This window comes from Pelodiscus sinensis, chromosome 18 (genome assembly GCF_052426305.1).
Source record: "Pelodiscus sinensis isolate ZL-2025 chromosome 18, ASM5242630v1, whole genome shotgun sequence".
NCBI lineage: Eukaryota > Metazoa > Chordata > Testudines > Trionychidae > Pelodiscus > Pelodiscus sinensis.
The window spans coordinates 7007630-7026309 of record NC_143069.1 but is presented as its reverse complement, the minus strand read 5'-3'; the positions used below and the strand labels follow the sequence as shown (position 1 = coordinate 7026309).

Sequence of the window (18680 nt, the reverse complement as noted above, 5' to 3'; positions counted from 1 at the left end):
CGAGGAGACAACCCTGAGCAATGGCCCCGACTGAAGGGTCACTCCGGGGGTGGAACAAGGGGATCCACTGACGGCCACTCCCCAGTCCCCAGGCCCAGTCCCTCAAGAGCCCCCCTGAAGGGCCCAGGGTCGCCCCTCCCCGGGGAAAGGAGAACGCGGCCCATTCCCGGCCCATTCCCGGCCCTGCCTCTGCCTCCCGGGGACGCTCCCAGCCCCGCGCCCTGCAGCCCCAGACCCCCCGGCTCCGAGGTCACTTACGTCAAACCCCGGGAGGGTGGTGGCGACTCCCAGCAGGGCCGTGGTGCTGCCAAGGGCCCTGGCTCGCTCCTGGGGCAGGCGGGACTCCAGCCACGGGCTCAGGTGCTGGGGGGGAAAGAGGCAGGTCAGGACCCGTAGGGAGGTGCCGGTTCTGGGCAGAGCTTGGGGCTCCTCTCGGACTGTGCCCCCCCCAGCCACTGACACTGCTCCTCTCTCGGCCCCCCCCGAGGAAGCAGGGACAATGGCCCCGTCCCCCCCACGGGGCTCACCTCCATTATGAGCTGCAGCCGGGCGGTGTCTGGGGACTCGGCGAGGAGGCTCGCCAGTAGGGCCTGGAGGTCGTAGGGAAGGGCCCGGATGAACTGCTGCAAGACAAGGGGGAGCCCTGGGTCAGAGGGGGGTTGGGGGATCCAGGCCACCCGCTGGCTCCGGGGTGCAGCCTTGAGCAGGGTCTGAGCCGCCTCGCAGAGCAGGGAGGAGCCCAGGCTGGGCGTGGAAGGGACGGGCCCCCCGGGAGAGCAACGGGAACCCTGGAGGGAAGGATCCAAACCTGCAGCTTCTTCCCGCCCTCTGCCCCCCCCCCTCCTCTCTGGAGCTCCAGCCCAGCCCGGGAGCAGGGCCCGGAGGGACGTACCTGAGTGTGGATGGGCTCCTGCTGCCAGTCCCCAGACACTGTCTGTCCCACGGCCGCCGTCAGCAGGGGGCTCAGGAGCTGGGCCCGCAGGGGAGGCTGCAAGGTGCTGGCAGGAGAGAGGGGCAGAGTCTGTTAATTCAGCAGCAGGAGACAGAGACTTTCCCACTCCCTGGCCAGGGGATCTGCTCTGGGGGAGTCGGCGGGGGGGGGGGGTCGGTACCTGAGGCTGCAGGCGGCGTTGAGGCAGTCGGCCAAGACCAGCGGGGGGGGCGAGTCCTCCATGATCTCCTGGGAGACCCAAGGAGACAAAGGGGCGTGTGAGGCTGGGCCCCCAAGAGACGCTCACGCGGCCAGCGCCCCCACCCAGCAGGATCCAACCCCACTGCCTCCCGCTGCCCTGTAGCCCCCCTGCCCGACACAGGGCCCCTCCCAGCACCCCCCTCCCAAACCGGGACCAGCTCAATCCTTGTCCCCAGGCCGTCTCCTGCCCCTCCCTGCCCTGGTGACCAGCCTCTGAACCTCCTCATCCCTGCTCCCCAGGCGCATCCCCAGCAGCCCGCTCGGCTCCCTTCCAGCCCCCCATGGCCCGGGGAGACCCCTCCCTGTCCCGAATCCCCCTTCCTGTCCGGCACCCCAGACCTGCCCCATTTCTGTGTCCCTCCCTCCTCCAGCATCCCCACCCACCTTCCCCATGTCCACCTCCAGCCCTCCTGGCTCCACCCATCCCGTTTCCAGCACCCCCACCCGCCGCCATGGCCCAGGCAGACCCCTGTCCACCCCACGTATCCCCTCCCCTCCTCCCGGCTGCCGCGACTCGCTTACAACGATCCTGGCCATCATGGTGTCCTTGCAGCAGCGCGGCGCCAGGGTGTCCTCGCCCCTTTGGAGGGCGGCGAGGCAGGCGAGGGGGATGGCCAAGAGGAACCGCTGCAGGGCGGCTGGGCTCTGCACCCCAGAGAGAGTCTGTGAGCCTGGGGCCTGCCTGCCCCCCACGGACAGCTGCAGGGCTCAGGCCTCCCAGGAGTGGAGGTGGGAGCTGCTGGTTGTCCAAGCACCCACACTCCCCCCCCAACTGCTGCCTCAGGCTTGTGGGGGCCCAGCTGGTGCATGACAAGAGCCCCCAGCTTGGGGGGTCCAGGTCATGCAGGAGAAGGGGCCCCAGGGGGATCCCCAGGGACAAGCCCCTCCCGGAGGGGGGGGGACGTGCTGGGAAGGGGCCGGACAATCTCGGGTCCCCCCAGTGTGGAGAAGGTTCCTACCGTGTCCCGGGTGTGGAGCTGCTCTTCGATGTCGTAGAAGGCCCCTTCCTCCACCCGGGAGTCCACCCGCTCCTGGCAGAGCTCCGCCGAGGCGCAGGGGGGCTCTGTGCGGGAGGGAAGGGACCAGGGTGACTCCAGCGGCCAGCAGGGGTCACGCGCCCCCATGTCAGGGACCCAGGGCAGGTTGGGCCCCACACGCCCCTCGCAGGGACCCATCCCCATGCCACCCTCACATCTGCCAACGCCCTCAGCAGAGCCCCACCAGGAACAAGAGAGCCAAGCAGCCCCCCCCCCATCCATTGCCCTGGCTGCGGGGCAGACACTGGGGCTGCCCCTCTCCGCCCCCCCCCCCGGGTACTGGGTGAGCCCCTGGGCCCAGCGTGTTCACGGCCCCTCACCTGGGTCTGAGCGGCTGCAGGAGGTGGCCCGGCTGCAGCTGGAGGCCCAGGCGCTGCTGCTGACGGACCTGGACCCACAGCTGCAGGGGCTGGTGCGGGGAGCGACGGGCTGGGGGCTCCCGGAGACTGGCAGGTCCCCGGGGGCCGGGCAGGGCGATGCCCCCTGGTGGTAATGGGGGCTGGGCTCCCGGGGCAGGTGTTTCTCTCCACAGAGGAGGCCCCGGAGCCACCCTACCCGGCTCCCCCACTGGGCTGGGTCCCGCCTGCCCAGCCGCCTCTGGAGCCAGGTCCGGGGGGGCCTGGCCGGTGGGCGAGTCGCCCCGAGCTGGTGGGATCCAGCTTCCCCGCCCGCGGGGACGGAGAAGCTGCTCCCCACCGGCCCTGGGGCCATCTTCAGGGCTTTCTTGAACCACAGCCGCAAACGTTTGGCCATGCTGCAAATGAGGGGAGCAAAGGGAGCTTGGGGCGCAGCCTGCAGAGCGAAATCCAGGGGTTCCAGCTCCCCAGAGCGACTGCCCCCAGCCCCCAAATGGCCCCTTGCTTATCGGTTCGGTCTTGCACAGGCACTGCAAGGACCTGAGGGTATGTCTACACTACCCCGCTAGTTCGAACTAGGAGGGTAATGTAGGCATACCGCACTTGCAAATGAAGCCCGGGATTTGAATTTCCCGGGCTTCATTTGCATAAGCGGGGAGCCGCCATTTTTAAAACCCCGCTCGTTCGAACCCCGTGCAGCGCGGCTACACGGGGCACGAACTAGGTAGTTCGAACTAGGCTTCCTAGTTCAAACTACCGTTACTCCTCATTCCACGAGTCTCCTGCCCATCAACAGCCCCTTCTTGGCCAATCAGGGGAGAATCTAAGGTGTGGGGGGTGGAGCGTTCTCCCCAAAGACACCGGCATAGACTTGTTCCAGCCCCACCTCCCCAGTCCCCACAATGGGGGCTGCATCCCCCACCCCACGGCTCCTGCAAACCACCCCCCGTCCTTCAGCTAGTCTGTTGGGTCCCAAGCTGGGGGAGGCAGCAAGGGAAGGTCACAGAGGAGGCAAGAACAGAGCAGAAATGTGGGGGGATGGAGGAAAAGGGAAACCAACCAGGAGAAAGCCCCAGTGGCGCTAAGGACGCAGCCCAGGTGAGGAATCACCTTCTGGCCCTTGACCGAGGGCTGGGCCTGCCTGGAACCCAGCCGGCCCCGGGCGGGATCCAACCCCTGGGGGCTCTTACCTTCGTCACAAAGGTGTCGGGATGTGGAACTCACAGAACGCGAAGGAACCGTGAGGAGGAGACGCACCAGAGCTAAAGCAACCGGGGGTCTCCAAAGTCCCCTGGGCCCGCCCCCCGCTTTTATCAGCCTGAGATGTGGGTCCCTCTGTGAGGTCACCACCTCCCCACCTGCCCTTTGCCTTATATGCTGAGGGCTGCCCAAAGCCCCTGTGAGGTCACCGCCCCCCCCTCACCCTGCCAGGCAAATGTCCTGCCTCTGGCCACCCCCCTGGGAAGTTTGAGCCATTACTAGGGGTCCCTCCCCCTCCCTCATAGGCTGCTCCCTGCCCTACACTGCAGGCTTCTTGCACGAGAGCTGTTTCACGCCGGAGTTCTTGCGCAAAAGGTCTCGTGCAAGAGTGCCTCCACCCTGCCATAGGCTTTTGCACAAGAGCGTCCATGGCAGTGTGAACGCTCTCTTGTGCAAGAAAGCTCTGATGGTCATTTTAGCCATAAAAGTGTCTTGCTCAAGAAGCCCCTGGTGCCCGTCCACGCTGCCTTCTTGCACAACAGCTCTTGCACAAAGGGGGCTTAGTCATCGTGGGGAGAGGAATAACTCCTGTGCAAGGAGCCCTGTTCTCTGATGCTTTACTGCAAATTTACTTCTGCAAGAACACACGTAGAGTGTAGACGCGCCACAAGTTTTTTCGCAAGAACACGCAAAAACAAGCCATGTGGATGTTTTCTTTTTCGGCAAAAGCCCCTTTTTGCACAAGATCGGTCGGCCTTTTTGCAGGCATAGGGATCTTGTGGGAAAAGGGGGTTTTTTGCACAAAAAGTAAACATCCACATGGCTTGGTTTTGCGCACAAACCCCGAGCACAAAAACGGATCGGCAGAAAATATGCAAATGACATTGCGTGTCATAGAGTCCCTCGTTAGCATATTTGTTGCCAAAAAAACTCGTTGTGTAGACGCAGCCTAGGAGAGAAGCGATCTCAGACACAAAGCCCTTCAGTAAGAGGGCATAGCCCTGGGGCGTGGTAGGAGACGTACGGCAGACATGGGAGGTCACTCTCCTAGCTATTTGGCACGGAGGAGGCCTCAGCTGGAGCACTGTGTCCAGATCTCAGGGCCATGCTTTAGGAGAGAGAGTCCAGAGGGGAACTATGAAAAGGGATTAGGGACGTTAGATATTCACTGAGTAGTCAGCTCAGGACGTGCTTCTGCAGCTTGCTATGCCGGGCCATGGTGTGCCTGGGGGGCCCTCCCAGGCCACGGGGGGCCAGCGCCACGAGGCAGGGGCTGGAAGTGAACAGAGGCGGAGATGTTAGAGCAGCATCTCATTCCCAGACGCGCCTGTGCGGGCAGTTCTGTGCCCTTTTCACCCCCACCTGCTAGGGTTACCAGATGGTTTAAAAAAAATACCGAACAGCAGGGGCCGGGGGGGGTGGGGGGCGGGACTGGCTGGAAGAGAGGGGGTGGGGGGGAACCGGCCGCCGGGAAGCAGGGCTGGCTGGGAGGGGGCTGGAGGGAGCGGGGCTGGCCGGGGGGCAACCAGCCGTCGGGAAGCGGGTCTAGTTGGGTTGAGGACCAAGAGGTGGGGGAACCGGCCGGCAGCGCTGCAGAGATGTACCAGAGCCTGGGTCGGATTCATCTTTGGTGGGCCCTGGCTCCTAGACCATAGACACACTCCCCCCCCTCCGCCCCCCCGGAGGCCCTAGGGAAAATGGCACCCCGGCCCTGTGGACAAGGTGCCCTCTCTGTTTCCCTTGGCCCCGTAGGCACTAAGCTCCACTCCTGCCGCCCAACTCCTACAAGGCCCGATGGATTTCTCTGTGGCCCCCGACCCAAAAAAGGATCCCCCCAGCCCTGTGTTAGGGGATACGAGGGAGTCTGGCTGGGACGTAAGTGCAAATAACTCTGCTCTTAGCAGCTCTGAACCGATGGGCTCTGCCCTGTGCCCCACCCAAGAACCCTAACATAAGAACGGCAGTACTGGGTAGCCTGTCTGCTGACAGTGGCCAGCACCAGGTGCCCCAAAGAGGGTTGACCAAAGACAATGATCAAGCGATTTGTCTCCTGCCATCCTTCTCCAGCCTTCCACAAACAGAGGCCAGGGACACTATTTCTATCTCCTGGCTAATGGCCTTTTATGGACCTAACCTCCGTGAAATTATCTAGCTTCTCTTTAAATCCTGTTATAGTCCTAGCCTTCACAGTCTCCTCTGGCAAGGAGTTCCACAGGTTGACTACACCCTGTGTGAAGAAGAACTTTCTTTTATTAGTTTTAAACCTGCTACCCATTAACTTCATTTGGTGTCCTCTAGTTCTTCTATTATGGGAACTAATAAATCACTTTTCTTTATTCACCCTTTCCACACCACTCATGGTTTTATAGACCTCTATCATATCCCCCCTCAGTCTCCTCTTTTCTAAACTGAAAAGTCCCATCGCTTTAACCTCTCCTCATATGGGACTCGTTCCAAACCCCTAATCATGTTAGTTGCCCTTTTCTGAACCCTTTCCAAGGCCAAAATATCTTTTTTGAGGTGAGGAGACCACAGCTGTACACAGTATTCAAGATGTGGGCGTACCATAGTTTTATACAGGGGCACCCTGAGTTACCAAACCACATGACACTGCCCATTAAAAACCCACCAGGACTTACCCAGCATTTATATGCAGAGGTCCCGCACCAGCAGCAATCTGCACTGGACAGGAAACCATCCGCCCAGCACGCGCGGGAAATCACAGGAACCCAGCCTGGACGGTCCGATGCCCCAGCCCTGACAGAAGAAAATCAAGGTGTGCTTGAAGTGCCACGCCCACCATCCCTTGGTCCTCTGGGGCATTCGGCACATCCTGCTGGGTGAAAGGGCCGGTCACAGCTCCAGGGTCTGTCACACTTCAGGGCCTTTGCCAGCTCCTATTCACCGGGGTCAGGCAGATAATCGCCCCGAGCTTTCCCAGCACTTTTCAGCATCAGCTCTCAAAGGGGGGCAGCGTGACCCCCATGGGAGCAGGGGAATGTAAAAGAAGGAATGGGGCAGGGCGGGGCAGGCAGCCAACGGCTTCTCCTAATGCAGTGGTCCCCAACCATTTGAGGTTTCCCGGCGCCAAGGGGTGTGGCCGTTTGCCCGCAGGGCGCCCTGGCGCGGGGACCCCCATTGTGCACCTGGGGGCGGGGACCCCCCCATAGCCACATTGCCGGGCGGGGCCCCCCCATAGCCACATTCCCATGGCCGCCCCCCCCCCCACAAGCACCGCACGCCCAGGGCCGGGCCCCCCGCCAAGCGCCGCGCGCCCGGGACCGGCGATCTCCCCCCAAGCACCGCGCGCCCGGGGCCGGCGCACCCTGCAAGCGCCACGCGCCCGGGGCCTGCGCTCCCCCCATGCACTACGTGGCCAAAGCGCGGCAGCCAATCTGCGGCGCCCCCGGGGCCGGCGCTCACTGTGCACCATGCGCCCGGGGCCAGCTCCGGCACCGCACATGCGCCACGTGCCTGGGGCCAGGCCAGCCCTGAGCAATTGGCGGGTGCATACAAATGCGGGCACCGTGTTGGGGACCACTGTCCTAATGTTAGCAGTGGGGACACCAAGTTCGGAAGTGAATGGTTAACCAGTAAGCCGGTTATGGTTAACCAGAGGGGGCTGGAGCAGCCCTCCACCAGCCATAGGCAGAGGGCACTCTGGCACACCACGGGTAGGGTTGCTCAGCAGTCACAGCAGTGTGCCACGGGGGTAGGTGTTGGGGCTGCTCCAAGTCCATCTTTAACACGTTCTACGTGTCCCATTTAATCGGTTAACTGGTTCAACATATTGTTTAACTGGTTTTAGCTAATTAAATGAGATTTTACATCCCTGGCACCAAGGTGGCTAAAAGTAGGGTTGAACTGGGACTAGAAATTCCAGGATTTTGACTTTTTTTTCTGATCTCACACAGTTCTGCAAATAAATTCACATTTTGTTTAGATTTTAACTATTTTTAAATGTATTACGGTGGATTACGGAAGATAAACTTTAAAGAGACCAAACGAAGAGTCATTTCAGGAATGGAAAACTACATTTTAATGTTCTGAAATGGTGGAGTTTTCCTCTTCCAAACAAAAGGTCACTAAAATCAGTGTTTTCCAATGGAAAAACACCCCCTCTGAAAACTTCCTTCCAGCTCTAGTTAAAACGGCCGTATTTTGAAGTGTATAATCAACCTCTGGAACTCACTGCAAAAGGATATTAATGATGGCGAAGGAAAGGGGAGGGAATCATAGAATCATAGAGCTGGAAGAGACCTCAGAAGGTCATCAAATCCAGCCCCCTGCTCTAGGCAGGACCAATCCCAACTAAATCAACCCGGCCAGGGCTTTGTCAAGCTTAGACTTAAACACCCGCTGTGTACAGCCTGTCTGATCCCTTCTGGGGAAGCATGGGTGGGAAGAAAGAATTAGACAGGGTTAGACAAACCCGTAGGTCTTGGTTGACTTCGTCCTGCTTCAGGGCAGGGCGCTAAACTTGGGGACTGCTCTAGTCAGACCAACATTTCAATCAATCTTGTCAAGAAACAGGCAAAAAAAAAACCCCAACCCAAACCAGGGAGAAACACGTTCCTTGGTTTGTAAACACAGACACAGAGAACAGCTCCTTCCGCTGTGGGGGTGGGAATAAAGAAAATAATCCCTCGCCCCCTCCCCTTCCTATTTGGTCCTAAAGGATGAAGATTTGTGCAGGCTGCGGGGGCAGGACTGATACTCAGGGAATGGAGAGCATGGGGGAGAAGGGGGCAGCTTGCTTACAATCCAGGGGCAACCCCGTGTCTCGGGGCTGGCCCAGCAGAGGCGGGATTTCTGCAGCGCAGGGGGACACGAGGTGAAACAAGCAGCGACTCGGCCGATTGGGGCTTGTTATTGTAGGGTCGCATTGAAGCAGACACTGGCACCAGCGTCGCCTCCAAGAGCGAGGGGAGTGCGCGGCCTGGTAACCCCGGACGGACCCGGACCTGGACCCCCCTGCGCTGGGGGGCCAGGAGTCACCGCCCCCCGCCCCTCACCTCCGCCTCCTGCCTGCTCGCAGCTCCCGGGCCCGCGGCAGCAGCTGTGCCAGCCGGCTCCGAATGTTGAAACACCAGCAACATTAGCCCTCGCTTCCCATTGGCTGGAGGGCCCCAGGGGCGGGCGCAGGAAAGGGGAAGCTCCGCCCTTCGAGGGCCACGTGGGCCGGCAGTGGAAGTTGCAAGTCAGCTGGAGGAGAGAGGGGCCCGGCCCGGCCTGCGCACGTGGCTTTCACCGCAGCGCTCACCTGCCCTCACGCCCCACGCTCCTGCTTTTCCCTCCCTGCGTTGTTCGACCCAACCCTCACCCAGGCATCCACCCAGTTCACCCCGATTCTCACCCCTTTTTAAACTTGTTCCTAAGAAACCCCGATCGGTTCCTGGGAAATTCCCAACAACTCTTATCAGTGGTGCCTGTTACATACCAGCTGGGTTTTCCCTGTGATATTTACATACCCCCTGCCTCCTTTTTTCGCCCCTCCCATTTTTTCCTCCCCTGTTCATTTTGGTTCTGGACATACAACACTCCAGTCGTCTGAAGAAGTGGGCTATGCCCAGGAAAGCTCATGATCCCATTGACACGGTTTGTTAATCTTTAAGGTGACTATATGTTGTGTTTTAAGTTTTTCCTGTTACAGACTCACTCAGCTACCCCTCTGAAACTCGTGGGCTCTGTCTACACTGCAGGCTTCTTGCACAAGAACTGTTTTGCAGAAGAGTTCTTGTGCAAAAGGTCTTCCATACGAGCGCGTCCACACTGCCATGTGCTTTTGCAGAAGAGATGTGCTTTTGCACAAGAGCATCCATGGCAGTGTCGACACTCTCTTGCACAAGAAAGCTCTGATGGCCATTTTAGCCGTAGGGGTTTTTTGCGCAAGAAATTCATGTTGCCTGTCTACACTGCCGCCTTCTGGAAGAGCTCTTGTGCAAGAGGGCTTATTCCTCGTGGGGAGAGGAATAACTCTTCCGGAAGAAGCCCTGTTTGCTGATGCTGTACTGTAATACTTGTGCAAAAACACGCACGCAGTGTAGACACTCTGCAAGTTTTTGCGCAAGAACAGCTGTTCTTGTGCAAAAAGCCTGCAGTGTAGACATAGCCTTAGAGGGGCAACCCCAATAGTCAGTACTAACAAGGAGTCCTGTGGCACCTTGAAGATTTATTTGGGCATCAGCTGTAGCGGAGGAAAAGCAGGTGCAAGTGTTTTTTACCCCTGGAAGCGGATGCCCAAATACACGTGTTAGTCTTTAAGGTGCCCCAGGGTGCCTCTGTTTAAACAAGTGGAAGAGAAGGGCCTGTGTGCACCTCATAGGATGCCAGGCTAGACTGAAGATCACAATGGCCCTCTCTGGCCTGGAAGTTAATGAATGGTTGCATCTGGCCAGGCTGCCTCTCTTTATGCTTGCATTAACTAACTGGGTTATTTGCAGGTGTTGTACTCAGTCCAGCTGTGTCGGAGCGCCTGCTGCTGGAGGAGAACGCAAAAGTTCTGTTACCTGGTTTGTAAGTCTGGAGCCTTCTCTACTGCATGAGGTACAAGCCACCTGGCTCTTCGCTAAAGTTGCAGAGCCGAGTCACTATCGCTGGATGTGGTCTCCGTGCCCAGAGTCCCCAGAGACCACAAACCAGATAAGATTCGAAATCGCCCAAGCAGATTTTTTGCGTAACAACATGCAATAATAGTTGCCAGCGAACAGACTCAGCGCTGCGCCGCTACACTTTATGGAAGCCGTGGCAATGTCCTAACACCCACTGAGCACCATCCAGTGCCCCCACACAGTCAGCTGGTGAACACCATTTGAGGTGAACTTTTATACATTCCTGATGTATCAGGTTGCTACCCCCTGTTACCTGGTTACCGTCCCTTACCTTGCAGAAGGGGGCTTACTTCCTAGTCTTCATACTGTCAACTTACTATCTGTTATGCTGTCAACTTTGACCTGGTCCTGAACATAGGTCGGTATGTACTTTATTTGTGGGAGGTAAATGGTACCAAGATGTTCCTTAGGACAATCCACAGAACTACAGACCGGTCAGCCTTACCTCACTCCCCGGAAAAATCATGGAGGGGATCCTCAAGGAATCCATTTTGAAGCACTTAGAATAAGGAAAGGGATCAGGAGCAGTCAGCATGGATTCACCAAGGGCAAGTCATGCTTGACGAACCTGATTGCTTTCTATGACGAGGTAACTGGCTCTGTGGACATGGGGAATTCAGTGGATGTGATATACCTGGACTTATTCTTGCCAGCAAGTTAAGGAAGTATGGATTGGATTAATGGACTGTAAGATGGATAGAAATTGGGCTAGACTGTTGGGCTCAATGGGTAGTGATCAACAGCTCGATGTTGGACTGGCGGTCAGTTTCAAGCAGAGTACCTCAAAGACCGGTTCTACGGTCGGTTTTGTTCAACATCTTTATTAATGACTGGATGAGGGGATGGATTGCACCCTCAGCAAGTTTGCCTATGTCACTAAGCTAGGGGGAAAGGTAGATACATTGGACGGTAGGGTATATGGTGCAGAGTGTCCAAGACATATTGGAGGATTGGGCCAAAAGAAATCTGATGAGGTTCAACAAGGACAAGTGCAGAGTCCTGCACTTGAATGGAAGAATCCCAAGAATTGTTATAGGCTGGGACCGACTGGCTAAGTAGCAGTTCTGCAGAAAAGGACCTGGGGGTTACAGTGGATGAGAAGCTGGATATGAGTCAACAGTGTGCCCTTGTAGCCAAGAAGGCTAATGGCATATTAGGGTGCATTAGGAGGAACATTGCCAGCAGATCTAGGGAAGTGATTATTCCCCTTTATTGGGATGTGGTGAGGCCACGTCTGGAGTATTGTGTCCAGTTCTGGGCCCCCCACTACAGGAAGGATGTGGACGCATTGGAGAGGGTCCAGTGGAGGGCAACAAAAATTATTAGGAGGCTGGAGCACATGACTTAGGAGAGGCTGAGGGAGTTGGGCTTGTTTAGTCTGCAGAAGAATGACGGGGGATTTGATAGCAGCCTTTAACTATCTGAAGGGAGGTTCCAAAGAGGATGGAGAGAGGCTGTTCACAGTGGTGACGATGGCAGAACGAGGAGTGATGGTCTCAAGGTGCAGTGGGGGAGGTGTAGGTTGGATATTAGGAAAAACTCTTTCCCTAAGAGAATGGGGAAGCACTGGAATGGGCTAACTAGGGAGATGGTGGAATCTCCATCCCTAGAGGTTTTTAAGTCCTGGTTTGACACAGACCTGGTTGGGATGATTGAGTTGGGATTGGTCCTGCTTTTGGGCAGGGGGCTGCACTCGATGACTCCTGAGGTCTCTTCCAGCCCTGGGATTCTATGATTCTAAGGCAAGGGACTTCTTTTATTTGAGAGCCCCAATTCCTTCAACAGCAGTATAGGTCTAATCCATGGAGCTCCTGAAGAGCAGCTCTGCATCCCTTTCTACGGCAGCCCAACTGTCCTTGGAACTGGTCAGACCAGTGTGACATCCCCCTGTGTAGGCATAATGAGCTAACGTGTCCTTCACTCCCATGCACCAACTTTGCCACTTATCAACTATGTTTTTAATTTGTTCGAAGGGAAAGCTGAATGAAGCCAAAATTAATGAGTGTTTTAACTTGTAACAAAATACAGGACTGTGTAGCGCTTTAAAGACTAACAAGATGATTTATTAGATGATGAGCTTTCGTGGGCCAGACCCACTTCCTCAGATCCACTATTTGATCTGAGGAAGTGGGTCTGGCCCACGAAAGCTCATCATCTAATAAACCATCTTGTTAGTCTTTAAAGTGCTACATAGTCCTGTATTTCGTTTCAGCTACACCAGACTAACACGGCTACATTTCTATCACTGTTCTAACTTGTGTTTCTGTTCCCAGGAAATGTTGAAACGGTAGATTCCTAGGGACTGTCAAGTAGAAAGATTGACCCAAAGTAGTTACTTGTTTACTTTCTTTGGCTCCACTGGAATCTTACAACAGGGATTAACTAGCTCCATTCATATCTATAATTAACACAAACAAAATCTATGTTTAGTGACAGGTAAGGTTTCCTGAGCACATGTCTAACAATCCAGACATTTAAAATCAGAAGTTAGTGGAAGGAGGCTGAAAAAGGTGAGGCTTTCGAGAGAAAAATTGCCCGAGAAAGGGTTATTTTGAACTCCAATTTACTCTGTATCAACCCATTTTTCCATTAAACCAACCTAAAGTACTATAAATAGGACTCAAAGTTTATGTCCTATGTTTTAGTTTTTGTCATAAACACCACAAGAAAAAAATATAAAGCAAATGGGAAAAAAGGGAGGATGCGAGTTATGAAAAAGCAAACAGTTGATAGGAGAAGCTAAAATTGGGGGAAAAAATCTATAACCAGTAACATAAAGGATAATTAGGAAATGTTTAAATATATCGGGAACAAAAGAAATCAGAGGAATGGTAAAGATCCATTACTGTATAAGGCTGGTCAAATTGCCAATCATGATGAAAAAAAGAAACTTCAGCAACCTGCTTGGAATTTAATGCGTTGAACTACACACAAGCCATAAAGATTGGATGTCTTTCTAAAACATATGTGGTAGCTCAACCGAGGGATGTTAAATTGCGCTTAATCAGCTAATCCAGTAGTTGGTGGAATTTCCATCGACTACTCAATTAGTCAATAAGGGTATGTCTACATTAGCTCGTTAATTTGAGCTAGGTAGGCAAAGCAGGCAACCGGAGTTGTAAATGAAGCCCGGGATTTAAATAGCCCAGGCTTTATTTGCATGTTCCCGTCCGGTCGCCATTTTGAAATTCCACTAGCCGCGCAGCTATAGAATGAGATGTAACAGTTAATTCGAACTAAGGACTTAGTTCGAGTTACCGTTTCATTGCCACATGTAGCTGGCAGGAAGGGACCTCGAGAGGTCGAGTCCAGTCCCCTGCCCTCATGGCAGGACCCAGTACTGTCTAGACGAGTGTTTCTTAAACTTTTTAAGACCGAGGAACACCAAACAATTTTTTTTTAATGAGGATTTTTTGTTGACTCCTGAGGTCTCTTCCATTTATAGGATTCTATAAATGTGCTTGGTACCTGTGCCTGGACCTTTATGCTTGATCTGGCTTATACTATTTCTCTTTCCTGCCTGCGGTTCCACTGAGCAAAAGTCTTGCTTCCTAGATTTCAGGCCTGTTGCTGTTTTTATGTTACCGGCCTTTATTCGGGCATGCTGATTTTATGTTACCAACCCGCAACTTACTACAGAGGCAACTGAGTCCCAAAAAGGAGGAGCAGCTTGTTCAAAAACACAGCAAGCCAGTGGCAGCGCTAGGAATAGGACCCGTATGTCCCAACTCCCTGTCCCCTGCTGTACTAACCAGACCAAAATACTTTGACCACCAGGGTCTGAAGCCCCACAGACAGGGGCCACGGATGGGGAGGGGGAGAGGCAAAGGGGGCAGTTGTCTCGGGAGCTGATGATTTAAAAGGGTCCAGGCCTCTGGGTCACTGTATCGACTATTATGGCAGCCGCCACTGCCAGAGACCCGGGCAAATGAAATCAATCCTAGAGCTCTGTCTGGTGCAAGGTGGGTGGCGCTAAGGCCTGAATGGCCCTCGCCTTGCCCCTCCTACCTTTAGCTTTGCCCCTTTGAGGGGGTCTAGAGCCTTGCCCCTTTGAGGGGGTCTTGAGCCGACCCCCTCCCATACATTACCCAGGGCCCGACAACGTCTGTCACCAGCCCCGTTGACATGAACGTGCCCCAAATCCCTCAGACCCAGTACAGTCCCCCCCTCCTCACCCCCCCGGATCCTTAATTCTTCTCTTGTCATCTGATTGCTTCAAGCATTGTTACAGGCTGGGGACCGACTGGCTAAGCAGCAGTTCAGCAGAAAAGGACCTGGGGATTACAGTGGATGAGAAGCCGGAGATGAGTCAACAGGGTGGCCTTGTAGCCAAGAAGGCTAATGGCATATTAGGGGGCATTAGGAGGAGCATTGCCTGCAGATCCAGAGAAGTGATTATTCCCCTTTATTCGGCTCTGGTGAGGCCACATCTGGAGTATTGTGTCCAGTTCTGGGCCCCCAACTACAGGAAGGATGGGGACGCATTGGAGGGGGTCCAGGGGAGCTTGACCAAAATGATTCGGGGTATGGAGCACATGACCTATGAGGAGAAACTGGGGGATTTGGGTTTGTTTAGCCTGCAGAAGCAAAGAGTGAGGGGGGATTTGATAGCAGCCTTCAACTTCCTGAAGGGAGGTTCCAAAGAGGATGGAGAGAGGCTGTTCTCAGTAGTGAGGGATGGCAGAACACGGAACAGTGGTCTCAGGTTACAGCGGGGGAGGTCTAGGTTGGATATTAAGAAAAACTATTTCCCTAGGAGGGTGGGGAAGCACTGGGCTGGGTTCCCTAGGGAGGTGGTGGAATCTCCATCCCTAGAGGTGTTTAAGTCTCCGTTTGACAAAGCCCTGGCTGGGATGATTGAGTTGGGATTGGTCCTGCCTTGGGCAGAGGGCTGGACTTGATGACTCCTGAGGTCTTTTCCAACTCTAGGATTCTATGATTCATCCGTGCGATGTCACTGGAGACGCAGGGAGGTACATTGTGGGCGAAAGCCCTGATCTTGCTTCTGGTTTTGTACAGGCAGCCGTGAAAGTAACTTTACAGTTTCTCACAGGTACTGTCCTATTGCAGCCCAGGTCTTTGCAGTTCTTGCTGGAGCTGCGCACCAGGGCACTTTCACCTCTGTGTTCAGGATTCAGAGTTATCTCTTTTCCCAAAGATCTTCCCTGGAGCTGTTCAGAGAGAGCTTGCTCCCTCTCGCCACAGTCTCTCTTAAGGCAACCATGTTCTTCAGAGCCTCTGGCCTGATGTGGAACGGGACGGGGGACACCACAGAAGAGGCCAAATTCGCCGGGGGAAACACTCCAAGGAAATGGATGCTAAAGAGGGTCCATTCGCCAAGACTCATGTGCAGGGCCTCTTTGATTTCAGTGTTGTCACTGTAGACCAGCGCGCGCCCGTTGAGATTATGGTCCCTGAGCCTCTGTTTGTACAGCGGGACGTTTTCCTCCTTCAAGCCGATTGTGTCCATCTGGAAGAGAAGTGGGAGCACCCGTTAGTGCCGTGCATCTACTGAACATGTCGCCAAACACGTTTTTAGGAAGGGTCCGCTATAGCTCCCGAGAGGAACCTGTCTGGGCTTGCTCAGATTCTAGCAAACAAGGCGGGCCGGCCGGCTGTGGGGCCAGGTATGGTACCCGGCACACCCCACTGCCGTGTGCTTGGATTCTGCTAAGGGCACCGCTGAGCAAGTTGGCACGGCAGGGGAAATAGCATGCTCTCTGCAGGCAAAAGCTAGCAATGCAGGGACCACTGGAGGGGTGTGTTGAAACGAAGAGGGAAGGTTTCCTGACCCTGCTTGTAGGCTGGAGGGAAGCATGCAGTCAGCCTGACGGGGGTGGAGTTGGGCCTCTCGACCTAAGGCTATATCTACACTGCGGGCCTTTGCAGGCAGAAAGTATGCTAATGAAGCACTCGTTAGCAACTTCTTGTGCTTCATTAGGGGTGTGTCTAGACTACATGCCTCCGTCGACGGAGGCATGTAGATTAGACAGATCGGCAGAGGGAAATGAAGCCGCGATTAAAATAATCGCGGCTTCATTTAAATTTAAATGGCTGCCCTGCTCTGCCGATCAGCTGTTTGTCGGCAGATCGGGGCAGTCTGGACGTTCCCCTGTCGACAGAAAACCCTTTTGTCGACCGTCCCGGTAAACCTCATCCCACGAGGCATAACGGGGCGGTCGACAAAAGGGTTTTCTGTCGAAAGGGGAACGTCCAGACTGCCCCGATCTGCCGACAAACAGCTGATCGGCAGAGCGGGGCAGCCATTTAAATTTAAATGAAGCCGCGATTATTTTAATCGCGGCTTCGTTTCCCTCTGCCGATCTGTCTAATCTACATGCCTCCGTCGACGGAGGCATGTAGTCTAGACACACCCTAGCATGCTCTCTGCAGGCAAAAGCTAGCAGTGTAGACATAGCCTCAGGGTTCTTGTGTGTTATTCTGGATAAGGGGTATTACGCTGCAGGCCTCCAGCAAGAGTATTTATGTTTTTGCCTTTCTTCTCTCTGGAGTGCATAACAGACAGCTACGGGTCTCCCAGTCTTAAAACTGACCAAGTCACTTCAGAGTGTAAAGGATGAACCCGGGGAGAGCCAGCCAATGGCTTCGGGGTTGGAGGAAAGAGCTGCAAGGAACCGAGTTGTTCCAAGAAGAAATTTTTTGTGCAAACCAAGAGTCAGGAGCAGCAGAAAGTGGGGGAACTAGCAGAACCCGGACTGTGGCCTTGCCCCCTACATCACCCTTTCCCCCTCATCCTCATTCTGCCCATTCCCCCTCATGTGCCCCCCTACTCCTGAGGCCTCAAACCCACACTGTGCCTTCCCCGAAAGCCCCCATCCCACACCGCCTGTTCCCCTCAACATCCTACCCCCACTAGTTCTCGCTCCTTTCCCTCCAGTTATGCACCAGTTATGTGGGACAGTTTTCTCCCAGCTCTGGGGCCCGTAGTCAGGGCTGTCCCTAGGCCCATGGGAAATATGTAGCTGCATAGGGCACCGGAAAATTTGGGCACCAAATTTTTGAGTTCCCCAAAGCAGCAGCCATGTGTTCTTGTATGTCTGAGGATATGCCTCTGCCGGTTCGTCTCTGGGGACGCTCTGTCCTGTCTGCTGCAGGGCTTTTCCCTTCGCCCTCCCCCACGTGCTCCTCTCAGCTGGCAGTGTAATCCACACGCCTAGTGTGTGTGGTTCACTGTCCCTTCGTGTGGCAATTGGACCTCTTACAGCCAGAGATAAGAACAAGGGAGCTCTACATCCTAAGCTGGGAGCCAGCTGCCTTCATGGCTCCAGCTGTCGAGGCCTCTAGGGGTGTGTCTAAACTACATGGCTCCATCGATGGAGCCATGTAGATGAGGCTGATCGGCAGAGGGAAATGAAGCCGCGATTTAAATAATCGCGGCTTCATTTAAATTTAAATGGCTGCCGCGCTCTGCCGACCAGCTGATGATCAGCTGTTTGTCGGCAGATCGGGGCAGTGTGCACGCTCCCGTCGACATGAAAGCCCTTTGTCGACCTCCCCCTGATGCCTCGTGGGATGAGGTTTACCGGGGAGGTCGACAAAGGGCTTTCACGTCGACGGGGAAGCGTCCAGACTGCCCCGATCTGCCGACAAACAGCTGATCATCAGCTGGTCGGCAGAGCGCGGCAGCCATTTAAATTTAAATGAAGCCCCGATTATTTAAATCGCAGCTTCATTTCCCTCTGCCAATCAGCCTCATCTACATGGCTCCGTCGACGGAGCCATGTAGTTTAGACACACTCCTAGAGGGCCTAGGTTCAAATCTGCTACGGGGTTCAAATCAGCAGCAGCAGCAAGCTAGCAAGCAGAGAGGATCTGCAACTCAGCTCTAGTTCCTGAGCCCTGCTTGGGGTAGGGAGGTAGTAGGAACGACCAGACCTCCAGCAGAAGCTGCATGAGGGGAAAAGGCCCAGGCAATCCTGCAGAAGGGCCCTCAATTATTCAGGGCCCCACGATTTGCAAAGATGGCTCTGCCTGTAGCCATCATCTGTGGGCAGCTGCTGTCACATGAATGACATGCTTCTTGCGATGAAGAGGCATGGACATTCTATCGACAGCTGGCCCTGCTCGAAGGAAGGAAACCCAAGGGTGACCCACCTCTCGGCAGACATCCTCCACCGTCATACCCAGCAGAGTGCAGGCGCTGAGCTTGTCGAATTTCTTTGTCCGTTTCAGTCTGTGGCTGCCACGTTGCAGCTCCATCTGTCTTTTCAGGGATGGGTCCAAATTGACCGTGAAGGGGAGGTAGAAGAGGGCCTCCTCCACC

At 55.3% G+C, this 18680-nt stretch overlaps 1 protein-coding gene across 3 annotated transcripts in view; it reads right to left on the bottom strand.

Moving 5' to 3' along the window:
• The window catches only part of LOC149523186 (maestro heat-like repeat-containing protein family member 7), a 52565-nt gene extending 43666 nt beyond the window's left edge, over positions 1–8899 (bottom strand). For 2 of the 3 annotated variants that reach the window (XM_089769965.1, XM_089769966.1), the window contains exons 1-7: positions 2550–2965; positions 2152–2255; positions 1715–1837; positions 1113–1180; positions 893–998; positions 528–623; positions 259–363 (exon numbers count right to left, since the gene is read on the bottom strand). In XM_089769965.1, the coding sequence (XP_089626091.1) occupies positions 259–363; positions 528–623; positions 893–998; positions 1113–1180; positions 1715–1837; positions 2152–2255; positions 2550–2940 (993 nt within the window). In that variant the 5' untranslated portion in view covers positions 2941–2965. Of the gene's footprint in view, positions 1–258; positions 364–527; positions 624–892; positions 999–1112; positions 1181–1714; positions 1838–2151; positions 2256–2549; positions 2966–6424; positions 6543–8800 lie in introns of those variants that run through there. The other variant, XM_089769967.1, reaches the window with a different exon arrangement.
• Positions 8900–18680: the final 9781 nt, after the last annotated feature.